At 33.0% G+C, this 18,227-nt stretch overlaps 1 protein-coding gene and 1 pseudogene across 2 annotated transcripts; both read left to right on the top strand.

Moving 5' to 3' along the window:
* The first annotated feature begins 1,088 nt into the window (after window positions 1–1,088).
* Window positions 1,089–1,712, top strand: LOC148272104 (lipase 3 pseudogene; annotated as a pseudogene). Its single transcript, XR_015824929.1, has 2 exons — window positions 1,089–1,247; window positions 1,326–1,712. The product of XR_015824929.1 is annotated as a lipase 3 pseudogene (transcript).
* A 4,117-nt stretch (window positions 1,713–5,829) lies between these two features.
* Window positions 5,830–9,247, top strand: LOC148272103 (lipase 3-like). Its single transcript, XM_088240523.1, has 5 exons — window positions 5,830–6,040; window positions 6,798–6,996; window positions 7,087–7,451; window positions 8,509–8,667; window positions 8,744–9,247. The coding sequence occupies exons 1-5, from the start codon at window positions 5,900–5,902 to the stop codon at window positions 9,128–9,130; spliced, it is 1,251 nt and encodes a 416-aa protein (XP_088096649.1). The 5' UTR covers window positions 5,830–5,899; the 3' UTR covers window positions 9,131–9,247.
* Window positions 9,248–18,227: the final 8,980 nt, after the last annotated feature.

Raw genomic sequence — 18,227 nt, 5'->3', positions numbered from 1 at the left:
TGGAGGAACGAGTACATGCTCACAGATAGTTGGTTCCGAATTTACAAAACCCAAATCAGGCGTCGGGCCTATTGTGACGCATTGCACACGACATCGACTGTGTTTTCATCGATATATCGACAACAAATTGTATTTTGGACAAGGGGCTTATTTTTTATATAAAAGCTTTTTGTTCGACGCGCCGCCATTGTGGGGGGGGCGTTGGATAATTTTTCTGTGGTAAAGGGGGCGATTCTTTCAATACGGTTAAGAAACACTGCACTAGTGTATACAAGTATTGTCAAGACTTATCAGTTGATTTAAAAAAATAAAATTTTTATTAATAACAAATTAAAATACAATATTACAAGTAAATACAATTCTTTACATCAATCAAATACATATATTTACATTAACGTTTCCCATTACGTAAAATAAATAAACAGTTCTTGGGTACATAATGGGGTGTGACGTCTTACAATAGTTTATTTTATTTTAATTAATAATATTTTTAGGATAACATTTATAAATTACAAAAAATATATAAACGATGTTTTTCATCGGTGTTACATAAAGAAGAATTATAGATGTAACTTTTCACTTCTTTCTGAAATATATTGTATCGCTGACTGTACTTTTTATCATCTTTGTTAATTTCATTAAAGAAAAATATTCCTCTGTAAGTATAATGATGTTGTGCAGTAGTTGTTTTTAATTTAGGAATTAAGATATTACCACCTGCTCTAGGTCGCGTACTTACGTTTTGAGACCTAGAAATACTACTATTTATTTTATCTTTATGTATTTGAAGCAAACAATTCTTTTTATATAGCAATTTATATCTAAAACCTTTAATTTTTTTAATAATTTAACAGTGGAAAAAGTAGACGGACATACACAAATGAAACTTATACTTACGATAGTAAACTAATAAACATACATATAAATCGAACTACACTCGGTATTTTGGTCGCATACGCGCTTGTTTTCACAACTTAAGAATTGTGATTGAAAAGCTTTACATTTAGGCACTACATAATACATAAATATTTGTAAATTTTTCAGTATTTCATTTACGAGTAAATAAATTGAGATCTGTCATTTTTCAGGTTTTAACATCTCTCATCGGAATAAACGAGTTCTTGCCAAACAACGAACTGATGACGATTGCCGGCCAACTGCTCTGTGAAAATAATTCAGTTTTCCAACCAGTGTGCACTAACATTCTGTTCCTTCTGTGCGGATACAGTCCTAATCTTTTGAATGCGGTATGTTCTCATAAAAATATCTTTAAATGTCATAATTTTAACTACTAATGTTTAAGCGACGTTTTTTTTCTGTTTTAGACGATGCTGCCTGTCGTCATGGGTCATACTCCCGCAGGAGCATCCAGTAAACAGCTAGTGCATTATGGACAAGAATACATGTCAGCCAAGTTCCGCAAATATGACTTCGGCACAATTAGAAACATGATCGAATACGGAAAATCAACTCCTCCAGACTATAACCTCACTGAAGTCACGGCTCCTGTATTTCTTCACTACTCCGATAATGACTGGATGGCGGACCCTATCGATGTAGACCAGCTGTACCAAGAATTAGGTAACCCAATGGGAAAATTCAGGGTACCCCATGACGAATTTAACCACCTGGATTTCTTGTGGGCGATTGATGTAAGGTCTCTACTTTATAATCAAGTCATAAGCTTGATGAAAGCCTACAGTCAAATGTAATTGTTGAGTGAACATTTTATGTTACACGAGCAGATGGCGACTCTTTCGATAAGATCTAAAGTATTATATTAATACAAACATTATACATGTCTTTTTGATCAAATTAAAAGTGCTTTTATATTCGTTATTATTGTTTTTATTTATGATGATTAACCGTCAAACAACAAATATATTTTTTCAATAAGTATAAATTAATTGCCTAAAAAACTATGAATATTTTTTTTTAATCTCTTGACATATTTAACATGCCCCTTAATTTATTAAAACATAAATTAAGACTCATTCTTTCTGGTTGTGATACGCTCCCACTTGCTATTTAATGATGCTCACGTTAACACACACCTGAACACTTACTTCCACACAAATACATACAAAAACACCTTTTTGTTGTACCATAATTTATTGTTCTCAATGTGTGTTTTTTTTAATTAAAAATGATAATATTATTTATGTGCCGAATTGAGTTGTTATAACTCCTGGGAATGTAATTCGATGTATTATACTTGTAAAATGCTTTGTGTTTTACGATTTATAAATATAAAAAATATATATAAAAAAAAAAATATGCATGATTTTTATTCAGAAACTTCGCTGGTCTGTCTTTAACCTTATCTTTATTATGTTATTAAATCATTGTTGACTGTTTTTTTTCTTTAAAATAAATAAAGGGGTAAAAAATAATGCATTGTACCACAAAAATACATAACGGGAAAAAAATAATTGGTTGAATAGGTGCGAAGATTAGAAAGAAGATAGAAATATGCCTACTGCCGACTGCGACACGGTACAAATAAATAGTAGACATAACACATACTTTTTTCTACAAAACACACCGTTTACCCTGCAATCAACGTTGCCATATCTACCGATTTTTCGGTAGATCTTCCGATTTTGGGAGCAACCTACCGAATTCGATTGAAATTCTACCGATTTTTATACATTTCCTTGTTTTTTCCACAGAACAAAATTTCAATGCAAATAAAACGAATTCATATTATAGTAATTTATTGCTTGTTTGCTCACTTCGATTGCCATCAGTTGCTTATTTAAAAAACTGCTTATCTATCGTACATAAGTATACAATTACTGATATATTAATTATGGAATTGGCTAATATTGTTGAATATAATATGGTAAAATAAATCATGGCATAGAATTTCATGACATTATTGAAAAATGTATATACGTCTATTTTATGAAGTGAAATGTAGAGGGATCACTTTTCGTATTGAAAATAAATGGTTTTATCTTCAGTTAAATATCTATTTGAATTTAGTTGATCATTGTTTCAATAATTTGTTCAGTACTTCAGCAGTTAGGAGTTTTTATTAAGTTGCACTCAAAGAACTTTAAAACGTTAATTTTTTCTTTGTTAGACAATAAAAATACTATATATTTTGATAAAATTGTATCATTCATTCAATAAAATAATATTTTGAATTTTAATCAAATATTCCGTTTCTTAAATGAATATTTGAGTATTGAAATGAAATATTGTAATTTACATTTTTTTGTGAGAAAAAGAAGACATTATAAATGACTATATTTTGGTGATTCACTTATTGCAGTCCTTTTGGTTTTCAATTGTTCATTTATCAAGCGTTTTCAACTATTTAAAGCAACGGCCTTAGGCAAAACGGCGCTTTAATTTCGAACAACTGTCAAATTTATTTTTACCCCCCTCCTCCCCTCCTACCCCCTCACCCGAATCTACCGAAATCTACCGATTTATTTTTCTGAATCTACCTTTTTTCGCTTGATCGGGTCTGGCAACGCTGCCTGCAATGGTAGCCAAAACGTCAGAACAAATCCAACACACACGGTATCAACCAAAAAAGAAACATATTGATGAATTGTTTGCATTGCTTGACAAAAATGTTCAATAGAATGTTTCAATAGAAAACAAAGTTTCTTCGGATGTTCTCTGATTGAGGAAAGTAATCCTTTGTATTTCGAACTATAAAATATTATCCTAATTCTGCATTTTCTTATTAGCTTAATTAAGCTAGGATTAATTTCTTACAAATAAAAATTGCAGACTTGGTCAAATTTTTGAGAAATGAATGACGAAACAAAACGTGAACAATAAATATAAAACATGACTACCAATATATTATACAGTACCTACCCGGCAGTAAATAAAATACATCGGGATTAAGAATAAGACTACCGGCTTTGTAGAGCGTCGTCTTTGTCATACATACAGATACCGAACTCCCGGGACAGAGACGACGCTCTACAAAGCCGCAGTTTAGCGATTATACCGGCAATCTCTTTCTTAAGCCCGATGTACTTTATTTAATGCCGGCTACTGTACATCTATTGTACGGGCGTTAAGTATGATAGTAAAAAAGGAAATAACTTTATAAAAAAAACAGTAAGACGGAAAATGCTCTCTACAAAAATGTCAAAGTTTATAGCGGTCGGCAGTTTAAAAAAAAGGTGATCAGCTAAGCTAATATCAGCAGGTGGAAAATATAGGATACAGAAGAAAGTTATGAAAAATATACCCCAACGCGCAGACCAATTTAGAAAAAAATCTTTCACAGTTTTTTTCTTGCAACTATCGGGAGTCGAAACCGCGACGCCAGTTTCACAGTCGACCGTCTAACCAACTGCGTCACGACGAGTATCTATGTATTATATAGATCAGACGTGGCCAACCTTTTCAGCAGCCTGGCAAAATGATCAAAAAGATATTTCCCGCCAGGCCGCAAAACTAATGATTGTCCCTATTGTAATAAAATGAAACTTAGAATCAAACATTTACAATTTGAGATATAAATAATTAGCGAGACGCTTGACACTGTATACGTTAGTGAATAATTTTTTAATTTATTTGTTTTTGTTTTTTTTCACAATATACATAAAACGTAAAACAGAATATCAAAAAAAACAAAGGATAATTTCATAGCAATGAAATACATATTCATAGTAAAAATAGTTACATATTCATAGTAAAAAATCCCACAAAAGCATGGCCTGTTCGTGGGTATACAAGAAATGTTTATGAATTTTTGCTCCTATAATAAATAGACAGTTATAATATTTTTGTGTGATAAAAAATCTCAGAAAGAGAACAAAAAATATTCTGTAAAAGATTATAAGGTATTTATTTTTATTTTTATAGTAATTAAAAAAAGTAAATAGAAAATATAAAAAAAAACATTAAAATATTCCTTTTTATTAAAGGGCAACAAAATATTCAATAGAAAAAAAGAGTTCATATTTTAAGTTTAAATTCAGGATAGTGCGTGTATTTTAAAAGAAGGAAAACTTTGAAAGATTGAGATCAATGAAATATTATCAGTAAAAAAAGAATAAAAAAATTTGGGCCTATAAACTATGCATGTCTTTGTGCCAGCCTCGTTTTACAATGTGGTATTTCTAACACACGATTCCTTCTTTGACTTGATCTATTTGAATTACTAGTAAATAAATTTTGGATCTTAAATATATATTTTCAACATTGGAAACAAAATATTTGTCTTCTAAAAATTTAGCTTCTTGGAACGATTGTTCCGATTGGAAAGAGGGAAAAGTGCGATTTTTGTGAAGCATTCATTTCAAGCAAGCATTTCCACTGTGGTCGTGGCTAAGACTTTTCCAAACGTTTACAACCAACACACCGGTCTCTGCTCTTAACAATGGACGTGTATAAGTCAAGCCAGGTTCTCCACTGCCGCAGCACCCTCCTCAAGACGTTGGCATGGTCACATGCTGCGGATGCATCCTGGGCTGGTATTCCGAACGCATTTATAGCGCGCTATAACGCGTATTAAGTACGTAAAATTGCACTTTACTGCGCTATGATTGCGCTCGGAATACCAGCCCTGAGAGCTTTGACTCAAGTTACCTCTTCTTCATACCTGCGGGCTCCCGCCTTCCTGGAACGAGGTGAGCTACATGTCCACATGCTCCCTTAGGAGTGGATGTGTAAAATAAGACATTACAATGTAGAGCAAAAGTAACTTTCGAATTAATAGTGTTGAGATTTCAGATACGATTAAATGAACCTACGCGACTCGACCATAAAAATAAATTCACTATCATATTTCCATTTTTATTATTAAGATAATTATTTCAATCTTAAAAAGATTGATTGGTGACAGCATCGCTCATCAGGTATAAAAGGATTTATTATCGAAAATATTCGCATTGACGGGAGATTAACAAACTACCACAACATGGTATTAAAGTTGTTCGTGTTAATAACTTTGGTTAGCGTAGTTTGCGGAGGAAAGTCCCCTCATGGGGAGGAATATTTGGCGAACGCACATATTGACCGCATCAACATAAGCATTGAGGAAGATGCAAAGTTAGACACCGTAAGTCCCACGACACAACATAATAATATTATTTGCCGGAGAACACTATTTTAATACGCGTTTTTTCCTTTCTGCTGATATAAACAAAAGTAAAAACATTTTGACTGTCTGCGGGTCGCTTTCGCCTTTTCTATTTGCGGATAACATTATTTTAAATATCTATCACATAACCTAATTAGGTTTCTCGAAACTAATATTTATTTTACACAATATTACTGTTATCTTCCACTACTAATTATGATATTTTATTATGTTAATTTTATCATGTTTTTATCCGATATTATAAGATGGCATTTGCGTAGTCATTGTTTTTTATAATATTATTTATATACCTTTATCACGTGGTGTTTACATTTAATTCTGATACTCTCGAAGCCCTTGATTCAAAGCTTATGTTGTGAATATTCTCAATCGATCATGTGAATCTTCACAAGGGTCTAAGTTTTCTTATAAAATAATATTTTCTCTTGCGAGGGAAAGGGAGATTCCTTTCTCGTTTCTTCTTCTTCTGTATTTTATTATGAAAAATATGTTAGTTTAGGTTTTCTAAAAAATATAATAGAGGTTATTTATCTCCGTTAGCAACAGGTAAACGCATGTGCATAATTGAAATTGAACATGTTTTTGAGCTAAGAGTCAACGAAGTGTAGACTTCTCAAGTCATCAAATTAATTATTTTATGTCATAAATCAATCAAATTTAGTTTACAAATATTTCATATTTAAGTCATAATTTAGTAACAATGTATTATTATCAGGAAGGTCTATTGTTGAAATATGGGTATCCGGCGGAAGTACACAATGTGACGACTGAAGATGGATACATCCTCACTATGCACAGGATCCCTTACGGGAAGGGACAGCATCCAGAGAAGGGAAGACCTGTAGCCTTCCTCATGCATGGACTTCTCAGCTCTTCTGCCGATTGGATTAACATGGGAACTCGTACTGGTTTAGGTAAACATTTCCAGTTTGTATAAATTAAAGTGAAATGATCACTGGAGGGGAACCTGCTCGTAATGAACATGAATTCGTTTATTTTTCCAGGATACATCTTGGCTGACCAAGGTTTTGATGTCTGGATGGGAAACGCCCGCGGGAATTTTTACTCCCGGAAGCACATCACTCTTGATCCTGACCAAAACGCGACTTTCTGGAAGTTTAGCTGGAATGAAATCGGTTACTATGACCTTCCAGCCATGATTGACTACGTGTTGGACCAAACTGAAAGCACCCAGCTGCACTATGTTGGCCACTCACAAGGAACCACGGCATTTTTCGTAATGGGCTCTACGAGAAAAGAATATAATGATAAAATTAAGACGATGCAAGCCCTTGGTCCAGCCGCTTACATGTCGAACTTGAAAAGTCCTTTAGTCCAAAAGTTGGCTCCCATGGTCAACACATTAGATGTATGTTATTTCATAACTTTGGAATCGTTTATACTTTTTTAATTTTGCAATTATTTTAGTAACTGCTCTGTTCTTGAACTTGAACGAAAGCCGTCCCCTTGGGAAGTGGAGCACTAGAATAGATGGTCTAATTTAAAATGACTTCTTCACTGATATTGTCGCCTGATCGACCGCTATATGCTAATTTTATACATTGTAACCAACAGAAGTTATTATTGTTTATTGTTATTTTTATTTTTTATTATTCAATAATTTTGCTTAAAATATGAAATAGGTTGATTAATTAACAGCAGCAATCTCCTGCTGCTTGAAAGACACAATATGAGAGAATAAACATATGGAATAGAAACTTTTTAAAGCCTTCTTCGTACGTCTGAGTTGAGAGTACTGCGCACCATAGCAGGGAGGATTCTAGGGGACAGGGTTAAAAAATATGTAAAAATAACGTCCTGTCAGATAGAAGAAATCATAAAATGGGGCAGGAAGAGACGGTATTGGAGAGACCACGTGGATAAAACATATAGTACAAGAATTCATCATGTGGTTGCCCTTAAAATACCCATAGGACATCGCCTAACAGGAAGACCGCCACAAAAGATGGAAAGATAGCCGGTGATCCAATTCCCAAGAAGACGGCTCCCGTTCAATTTCAAAAACAGACCCATGATCTAGAACAAGTAGAAGTATCATAATATTTAGAATCGTAATTAAAAAACTAAAAATTCCAAACATCTAAGTGTGTAGAGGAGAGTAATGGTTGCCGAATTAGATAAGCTTTTTCATTGATTTTAATAATATAGGTGCGTGTTAAATACAATAGTCTTCGATACCTTTAAACAATTAAACTTATATACAATAGAGATCAATTCATATCTACACAAATGTATTCGGACAGTCGTTCAATTACCAACCTACATTTAGTATTTCGCTCTCATACGTGCTTGTGAAATAAAATATGTACATACATATAAATAAATTACATTTAAAGAAACACTTATTAAATGTAATTTAAACATTTTATTTACGAGTAAATTAATTTCAATCTGCCGTTTTTCAGGCTTTAACATCTCTCATTGGAATAAACGAGTTCTTGCCAAACAACGAACTGATGACGATTGCTGGCCAACTGCTCTGTGAAAATAATTCCGTTTTCCAACCCGTGTGCACTAACATTCTGTTCCTCCTGTGCGGATACAGTCCTAATCTTTTAAACACGGTAAGTTTTCATCGAAATGTCTTTAAATTTATTTATTTTTTATTTTTTGATGTTAGTCACGTTTTTTCTGTCTTAGACGATGCTGCCTATTATCTTGGGCCATACTCCTGCAGGAGCATCCAGTAAACAGCTAGTGCACTATGGACAAGAATACATGTCAGCCAAGTTCCGCAAATTTGACTTCGGCACAATTAGAAACATGGTCGAATACGGAAAACCAACTCCCCCCGACTTTAACCTTACTGAAGTCACGGCTCCCGTATTTCTTCACTACTCTGATAACGACTGGTTAGTAGATCCTGTCGATGTAGACCAGCTGTACCAAGAATTAGGTAACCCAATGGGAAAATTCAGGGTACCCCATGACGAATTCAACCACCTGGATTTCTTGTGGGCGATCGATGTAAGGTTTCTACTATACGATCAAGTCATCAGCTTGATGAAAGCCTACAATCAAATATAATTATTGATTGAAGATTTTATGTTACACCAGCTGAAGGTGACTCCTTCGATAAGATCTAAAATATTATATTAATACAAAAATTATATATGTCTTGTTGATAAAATAAATGTACTTTTACGTTATTATTATTATTAATTGTTATAGGCAGGCAGCCTTTGCTGATGTGCCTATTTCTCGTGTAGGTACTGCTTTAAAAAAAATCAAATATATGGGAGTTGCATTATTTTTTACCTTGCTTATAATGTACAAGGTTTATATTTCAAAAATATGATTTTTCTGCCATTATTTTATTTTAGCTAAACTGTTGGGATCAGGAGGGATATTTTAATGTGGAGCAATCGGATACTTCTCAGCATTTGCTCATATGGAGAGGAAATCACTAAAAACTCTTCTGGAGAAGCCGGCCTGTTGACAATAGTCAACAGGCCTTCCGTTCCACTAGAAGAGTGTTTGTTAACTTGTTCCCTACTGCTTTTTGTCTGCGTTCTTCTTTTTTCAAAAAAGTATCCAAATGGTTTTTGAACTGGTCGACCAAAATGGAATAGACAACTAGACTTAGTAATTTATTCCAGTCTAAAAACTACCCTGCTAGAAAGGAAGTTTTTCTTGGGATTGCGGTGGAATTAGGGACGATAGAGCTTCCAGTTATGACCCCGTAAATTTATGTTAGGATTTGATTGATACATCTCATGCAGGGGGCAGTCATAGTAATTATTGAGCATCTTTTAAGTAACAATAAAATCCCTTCTTTTCCGTCGTTCTTCAAATGATGTAAGTCCTGGTGCTTTTAATTTAACGTGGTAGAGCATCCTTTTGAATAATTTGGGGATTTTTGTAGCACACCTTTGGACTTTTTCTAATAGCTCGATGTTCTTAGTAAAGTAGGGACTCCATACTCTATACTTGATATCCATATTACAATAAAGATTTTACATAGGTATTGAATATTTTAAGAAATACCCCTGGAGTAATATTTTGGAATGCCGAATGTGATGCGAGGTTTCTATTTTAAATCCATTGATATGATTATGCCGAGATTTTTTTTATGCTTTACGGGTTTGAGTTGGTTTTGGTTGTTTTTGCCTATGTGAAGTACGGTACATTTTTCGGGGTTTAGCGAGATTAGCCAATTTTTAGTCCATTCATTGATGTGGTCCACATCCTGGAGTAGTTGACCAAAGTATAGATGAGGGTTTGCAAACAGTTTGGTGTCATCTGCAAAGATACTCGATTGAGATTTTATTACTGTTTTGAGATTATTAATGTACATGATGAAGAGGATCGGGCCAAGGAATGAACCTTGCGGAACGCCGTTAAGTACGATTACTGGTTGTTACTGTTTTTATTTATAGTAATTCGTAGCTGTTTTGACAGTTTTATTCACATACGCTTTTTTTAAAGCAGTAGATAAAGGGCTGAAAAAAATATGTATTTGACCAAGAATTTTTTTTTTTTTTTAAAGTATAAGATTTGAGTTACAATTTGAAAAAAAAACAGTTTGGCAGAGTTAAGTTAAAAGTATCAATAGTTTTCCAAATATTTATCAGTAATAATTCATGTTCACATTTACCCTTTCTTGCGTAAAAGCCATCAACGCTTTAATGAGGAACTTCAGCCCCTCGGGAAATTGGATCCAGTAAATGTTTTCTTACGCGCGGTAAAATTGGAGCATTAATTTTATCGCAAAGTTTCCTGAAAATGTACGAAAAAAAAAAACATTTTGATAAAAACGAACTACTTTAAACGACGTCACTGGTTAATTTTGACGTCACCAATAATCCGAGGGTTATGGAAAATTTCCGGTTTACTTGCCGGGAATGGACCAATAGTCAGAACTGATCGAGAATAAGCAGAAGAGGACTTCTGACGTCACACACGGAGTTATTTCAGAAATACAAAAATTTCAAGAATCGTAGCGCTGATAACACGATATATATATATATTTTTTTTTTAATTTTGGCTCAGTAGGTAATAGTGTATCAAGAAATAATAATAATTTTTTAAAAAACACCGAACTTCCTCACTTCTAAATAAGCAATACGTGTTAGGGGCTCGCTGGTCGCGGCTCGAAAAAAATAAATGAAAGACGAAAGACAACGGAAAGATCTGGCTAGAGATCTCATTTATATTAAACAGGGTCACTTTATCGTCTTTTCTACAAATCGACATGTATGATTTATGGCAGTTTTTAATGAGCGCTTTAACGATGGGTCGTTAAGATTCTTATCGTACGAAAAATAATTTATATTATCATATCTTCGTGATTTGTTTCTTGGAACACAATATACTATTTGGATTTTTAAAATGCTCCCCTTGTATGCAGCAAGTTATTATTTTTTATTTTATTTTATTTTATTTGGGAAATCAATAGTTCTACACACATATTTTTAGTAAACAAACAGATATAGTATATAAACTCAGAACTAATAACAGATTTCCACATAGTATACAAAGTTATTAAAGGAAATATTACATATCAAATAAATACATACAATTTATACATATAAAAATGTTATTTTCATGTACTCAATAATCAAGTATTTTTTAAATATTTATTTTAAGAACATTAAGTTACTATAAATTGGGCGGGATAAGGACAAGGAAGAGAGGATAAGGAGGGGAGGGGAGATGTATACATTTATTATTATAATGTCTACTAAGTTACATAATACATTTTTAGTGTAAATTTTAAATTTGACAGAGTGATGTTTGTGTAATCTATATTTTTAAATTTTGTATTGTACATTGAAAAAGTCTTACGAAAAAAAGCATTTTTAACATACGATGTTTTACTTATTGGTACATGAAACAGTTTACAAATTAAATAATAATATGTTCAGGTACCTATATATTATTGTCTTTCACATGTATTTTTTGTCTATGCTGCGAAATACGAAATAACTTTTTGTCATTTTTTCGATATAATATCAAAGTATTTCAAATATGTATTTAGAGCCAAACTGAAGAATCCTATAGAGGCTTTACTGACAAAATGCATTAAGTCATTAAAACAAGTTCCGAGATGATCGCATTTAAAGCTTTTTTATTATTTCAACGCATTATTTCTCCCTCATTTTTTTTTCTAAAGCTTTAAAAGAGTAATCTTTATTCTAGGCATAGCATAAAATTTGAAATCAACATCCTGCACTAACATATTGTATATTAAAAAATATTTGAAATATATATAGACTTGACTTAATGCATACTATCAATATAGCCTCCATATGAAACCCACTCCATACGTTAGCATGTTATGCTATATTTATCGATTCTTCAATAAAATACATATTTTCGATTGTTTATATAAATATTACCAAAAATAATCTGTAATATAAATTATATCACGAACTCTAAATACACGAGCACCTTGCTCCAATAGAGAGGTAGAAACGTTAAGTATAATATATAGCGGGTGAGATAGAGACGGGTTGTGGTCCCGTGGGCTGTGTCGCGGTCTCCGGAGAAAGAGGTCCGCGGTTCGAACCCGACGCTATCACAACTCGTTTTCCGTCATCTAACTCGGTTATTTACGCCTAAAAGAAAGTGGAAAGAAAAAATTTTCATTTTTATTACAAACTTTGAAATATTTAACTAATGAAAAAGCACGGACTCAAAGATTTTAATATTGTTTTGGAAATGTAAACTACTTTTAAAATCGCACATCAGTAAAATTACCTCCAAAGCATAGAGCATGTTAGTTTTCATAAATCGAACTAGCCAACGTTTTGGTATTCCAAAAGCTTTAATATTTGGCGGCCTCCGTGGTGTAGTGGTCAAGACGCTTGACTCACTCACGGAAGGTTCCGGTTTCGATTCCCGGTGAGAACACAAAAATTCAAAGTGATTTTTCTAAAGCCTACGTTGTTTTGTGATGTAATTCACCACTGTAATTGGGCCTCCTGGCCTGTTGTGGTGCAAAAAAAATCAAGCTAAATAAATATTACTATGTTATATATTAGATAATACTATGTTATATAATGTTAATTTTACTATTACTAATATATATAATGTTAATATTATTATGTTATATAGGCTGTGTAAATCTTTAAAAAACTTTTCATTTATATTGCTTTACATAACATACGTACGCTCCCATTTTGAATATTGCACTGCTATCTTGGAATCGAGAGTGTTCAAAAAAATCCTGAAAAAACTGGAATACAAATTTCGTTTGCATTTTCCAAATTATTTAGCTTCATTAAAATTTTATAACCTTGATTCATTAGCACACAGAAGAGATATGTTTGATCAGATCCTGCTTTACAAAATTGTAAATAATAAATTCGATTCCCCGGAACTCATTAATCTACTTGCTTACCGTGTCCCGTCTAGGCCAAATAGACTGACTGATATTTTCTATATTCGTAAAATTAAAACTAATCATCGGAAACATTCTACGATCCCTCGTATATGTGAAACATTTAACAAAAAAAATAATAGTCGAGAATTAATAGGCTTGATTCATGCTCTTCATTCATAATTCATTTAATCATTAAATCAAATGCAATTTTCCACTCTTACTTTCCTTCAATCATCCTTTACCACTCCTTATCAATTTCCTTCTCTTCCTTTCCACTATCTCCTTGTTCTGTCCATATTTATCTTATTTTAATATGTAGTATATTTATTATTTATATAGTTTAAACTTCAAGCCGTCGTCGCTTTATTACAGTATTATTTAGTGAATACATGTATACATTTTATATATTAAAAAAAATATGTATTAATTTAACCTGTATATCTGTTTGTATTCGAAATAAATAAAATAAATCAAATAAAATATTTGTTCGAAGTCACTTTGAAAAGGAACTAAAACCCGCGTGCCAGCGTGCAAATCTTACACACTGGTCTTGGTGCACAGGGCAGCCACCTTAACCTTTACCCAGAGCATGAGGCAGTTTCTCAGGGCAGGTTCCCTGACTGGTAATCGTCGGTCGTGATTTCTCCTGTGCCTTAACCCTGTAGGAAGCGAATGGAACTAAACCCCATTCATCGAGACCGGCCCTCTTTACACGTGCCCGGCACGAGCTCAGTGCATGGTACTATGTCGGTCATTCTTATTTTCCATCCGTCTAGACAGACTTGAAATGAACACCTGCACGTAAGGGTCCGTTTTACAGATTTAGCCAAGAGTGTAATAGCGAAATAAAAAATATTTTAATGACTGGAAATAAATTGAATAAAAAAAACTGTAAGTTTCAAATAATCAGTAAACGTTACCTTTTCCCCATTGTTTATGCTTGCAACAACTATATACCTACATTTTTGTTTTAGAAAAATATCAATTTTTGATAATACCTTCGAATATATACTATTCAACAAAAGGCTCTAACAACTAATTTAGTATATTGCCATCATAATAATTCTACAAAAGAGTAGGCAGAGATAATAGAACGCCACACCGCTCAATTTTTTTTGTGTGTATTCATACATCTTTTCTACGTATACATTAGAAATTAAAAATCAGTGACAAACTACTGATTTCGAACGTATTTTTTTATCAAAATTATCCGCATTTAATGGAACATAAAGTATTGTGAGATAAAATAAATGCAGCTTATCGCAACTATTTACTATAAAGTAAGGCGATCGAATTCACGCTTCAGGTGCTAGTTTAAAAATGATAAAATATTACTGTGTGATACGACCTATTAAACAGTTGTTTCATGTTGACCATCCTAGGATATCAACCCGGGGTTTCTATCCAATGGCGAATGGTCCATATATGCGATTATGCACAGCCAACTATTATATATTATATTATTGATATAAATGTTTTATTCTAATAGTATATATGGATAACGAAAAATATTATTACCTGCGATTGTATTTCACTAAAAAAATAAAGACAAATATCTATATAGCGTGGCCAGCTCGTTCCTAGTAAAACAAGAAACCAGCCGATTACAACGTATTTCTCCGTGACTTTTATTCACTTTATTTAATATATCTTAAACATTTTAATATTATTTAAAAATTTACCTTTTTAAAAAAGGACTATTTTCCATTGATAGAATACGATTGACATTTATGCACATCAGCTTTTTTTATTCACCTGATTTGGCGTAGAACGCGGCATCTTGACGTTTTCATAAAAAATATAACGGGATTTTTCATAATTGGTTAGCTCAAACTGGAATGGATCATTGTGATAGAATATAGAATAACCGGTGAACAACCGATATGTATCTATTAATGTAAAGTGTAATGGAAAATATAATAATCCAAGTCCAACAATCTAGTTGAATTTTTCATCGGAAACTGTAGTTTTCACCCTCCCGGACACTAACACTTATACTCACTAATATAATTTCATTATTAATTCACGCATAAGGATTTATCAAATATCTGTTTTGGTACGGTAAATTTAATTATCTAAAACATTATGCATTGCGCGTGTATCTACTAACTTAAATCAATGAGTAATTTAATATTCTTGCTTCTTTTACATTGTATTTATTAGAAAACATTCAATGTAAATGTTTTTAAAAAAGAAAATAAGATATATTAATAATTTGGATTGAAAATCTGACCCCTACTGATTACGCGAAGGCCGCGCATTTCGTTTGTTTATTTGGGAGATCTTTTAAAAATGGATTTACTAGTCTACTGGATTGAAACAGAAGATATAATTTTACACAAAAGAGGTTTATTGACAGAAAGGCATGTTTTGAATGTTACCCGAACGGGTATATACGATATGTCGCGAGAATGCACTTACAATAAAAAGTACACATTTAGATATGGGACTAGATGAAAAATTACAGCTATGATCTTTCCTGGGTTTATAAATAAATAGGCAATTACATCAACATCTTTACATACCCACGGCACCTGGTAATGCAACGGCTCTACTGCACAGACATAATTACAACAGTACGCAGCCTTTGACAAATACAGGGACGGTGTAATTTTCAAGATATAAGCGGATCTAAGGTCCATAAATTTCACAGAACTTTATAACCTAAAAGGGAATGTCATAAAGTTTCGTGTCCGAGGCTTATTGACAAGTGGATATTGATTCGTCGAATCAAACGGGCATGTAACCAAGTTTTTATGCATAAATCTTACTGGGTTTCGATGTACTGATTTAACGAGGAGTCCGACAAACTGGATAGGTAGGAATCAATTTGGCCTAACTTCGCCAGAACGGGGGCCGCGTGTGTGGCGCCGCTGGGGAGGGGAAGGGCAGCATCTCCTAGGCGGAGCCGGTTAGCGTCGCGGGGCGCCGGCGGAGGCCGAGGTTGGCAGTAAGGCAGTGGGTTGTAGTAAATGGCATCAAAATTTGAAGAATTTTGGTAAATCATGAGCGCAAATATTAAAAAAAAAATGTAAAAATAATTCATCTATCCATCAATATAATAATAATATTATAAATGCAAAAGTGTGTTTGTTTATTTGTTTGTTTGTGTTTCCTTCACGTTTCAACGGATTAACCGATTGACATTTTTTTGCATAGGGATAGTCGGATAGGTGAGAAGTAAAACAGAATACTTATATTTCATCCCGAATTCAAAAAAAAATACAATGAAAAAAATTAACCGTATTTCAAAAATGAGTAACATTATTTAAAAATAAGTAGGCGGGTATGGTGGGTTGGTGGGAAGTCAAAAAGAATTTATTTGAAGTTAATTCTTTAAATTCCTATAATTTACTTGCTTGATCTATGGTTAGTTTGGTTTGCTTTTCGTTTTAGTTTTGTAGTAGGATTTTGAACAGAATAATGATGCTACTTCGCCATAGACATCTAACGGATCACCATTTTCTTTCATCGCGATAGTTGGAAGACCAAGCTTATTTTAATCCCGATAAAATATAGGTATTATTCCATCCAGAAAATTATTATTTATTTACATAAACTCTCATTGATAAATAACACCATTAATTAATTAATGGTGTTGTAAATCAATGAGAATAATTATTATTAGCACAGAAACAATACTCCTACATAGGACAAAAGTTGTATAATATAAAGCTAGAACCGTGGAAATGTTGTAAGAGCCATAAGTTAAAGAAGTTACTGACTACTTTTCGCATTGAAATCGGTCGCAGAGAGTCTGGGGGGTTGATGGTGGCTGTTAGATGGCCAACACATGTTCTTATTTGAATAGGGAAATATTACATACTACGATTACCGATAAAAATATATGAAATGGATTTAGAATAATTAATTGTATTTTTAAAATCAATATGAATATTGTGGAGAAATGTTTTAATACATGAATTTAAAAAATAACCTTTTTTAAATGCGTCGCTGGAAAAACGCTACATGTTTGGCCTTGACAGTTGTGACGTCAAGAGTCGTGACAATGACACGGTTCATGTTTATTTGTTCCTGCTCATTCGAATTTGTTTAGAACATTGTCATGAATATTGACGTCACAACTGCCAAGGCCAAACATAGTGCGTTTTTCTAGCAATGAATTTTCATTTAATTTATTTTTTACATTTATGTGTGAAAACGTTTTTCCACAATATCCATATTGATTTAAAAAATACAATGAGTTTTTTAAAAATCCATTTTACATATTTTTATCGGCATTCGTAGTATGTGATATATCCCTAATGGCTTAGGCCATATGTATATAGGGTTGTTCAATAAAAGGTTTCATTTTGATATAAAAAAAAAAGTATTTTTTAAGAGAAATCAATGAATGTTTATTTAATTGTAAAGAAGAAGGCATGCCATTAACAATGGAAAACGATATCAGCCAAATGGCTGCCACGGCTACGCTTGCAGCAACATATCCTTTTCATGAAATTTTCCATGACCAATTCGCACATTTGCGGCTGTATGTCCTCGATAACTTCATGAATTACATCTTTAAGATCTTGAATCGATTGTGGAGCATTGGCATAGACTTTATCTTTCACGTGGCTCTAAAGAAAAAATTCTAAAGGTGTTAAATCACAAGATCTCGGTGGCCAATTGTGATCACCTCTTCGAGAAATAACACGGTCAGGAAACTTTTCGTGTAAAATTGCGATGGTTTTGTTGCTTATGTAGCACGTAGCGCCGTCTTGTTGAAAATAAACGCCGTCCACATCAATATCTTCCAATTCCGGCTTTAAAAAAACATAATTCATAGCTCGGTAG

This window comes from Micrasema longulum, unplaced genomic scaffold (assembly GCF_059751315.1).
Source record: "Micrasema longulum isolate JH-2025_06_02 unplaced genomic scaffold, ASM5975131v1 h1tg002484l, whole genome shotgun sequence".
Lineage (NCBI taxonomy): Eukaryota > Metazoa > Arthropoda > Insecta > Trichoptera > Brachycentridae > Micrasema > Micrasema longulum.
Note: the sequence above shows the minus strand (reverse complement) of the source record. Positions and strands in the feature narration are given on the sequence as shown.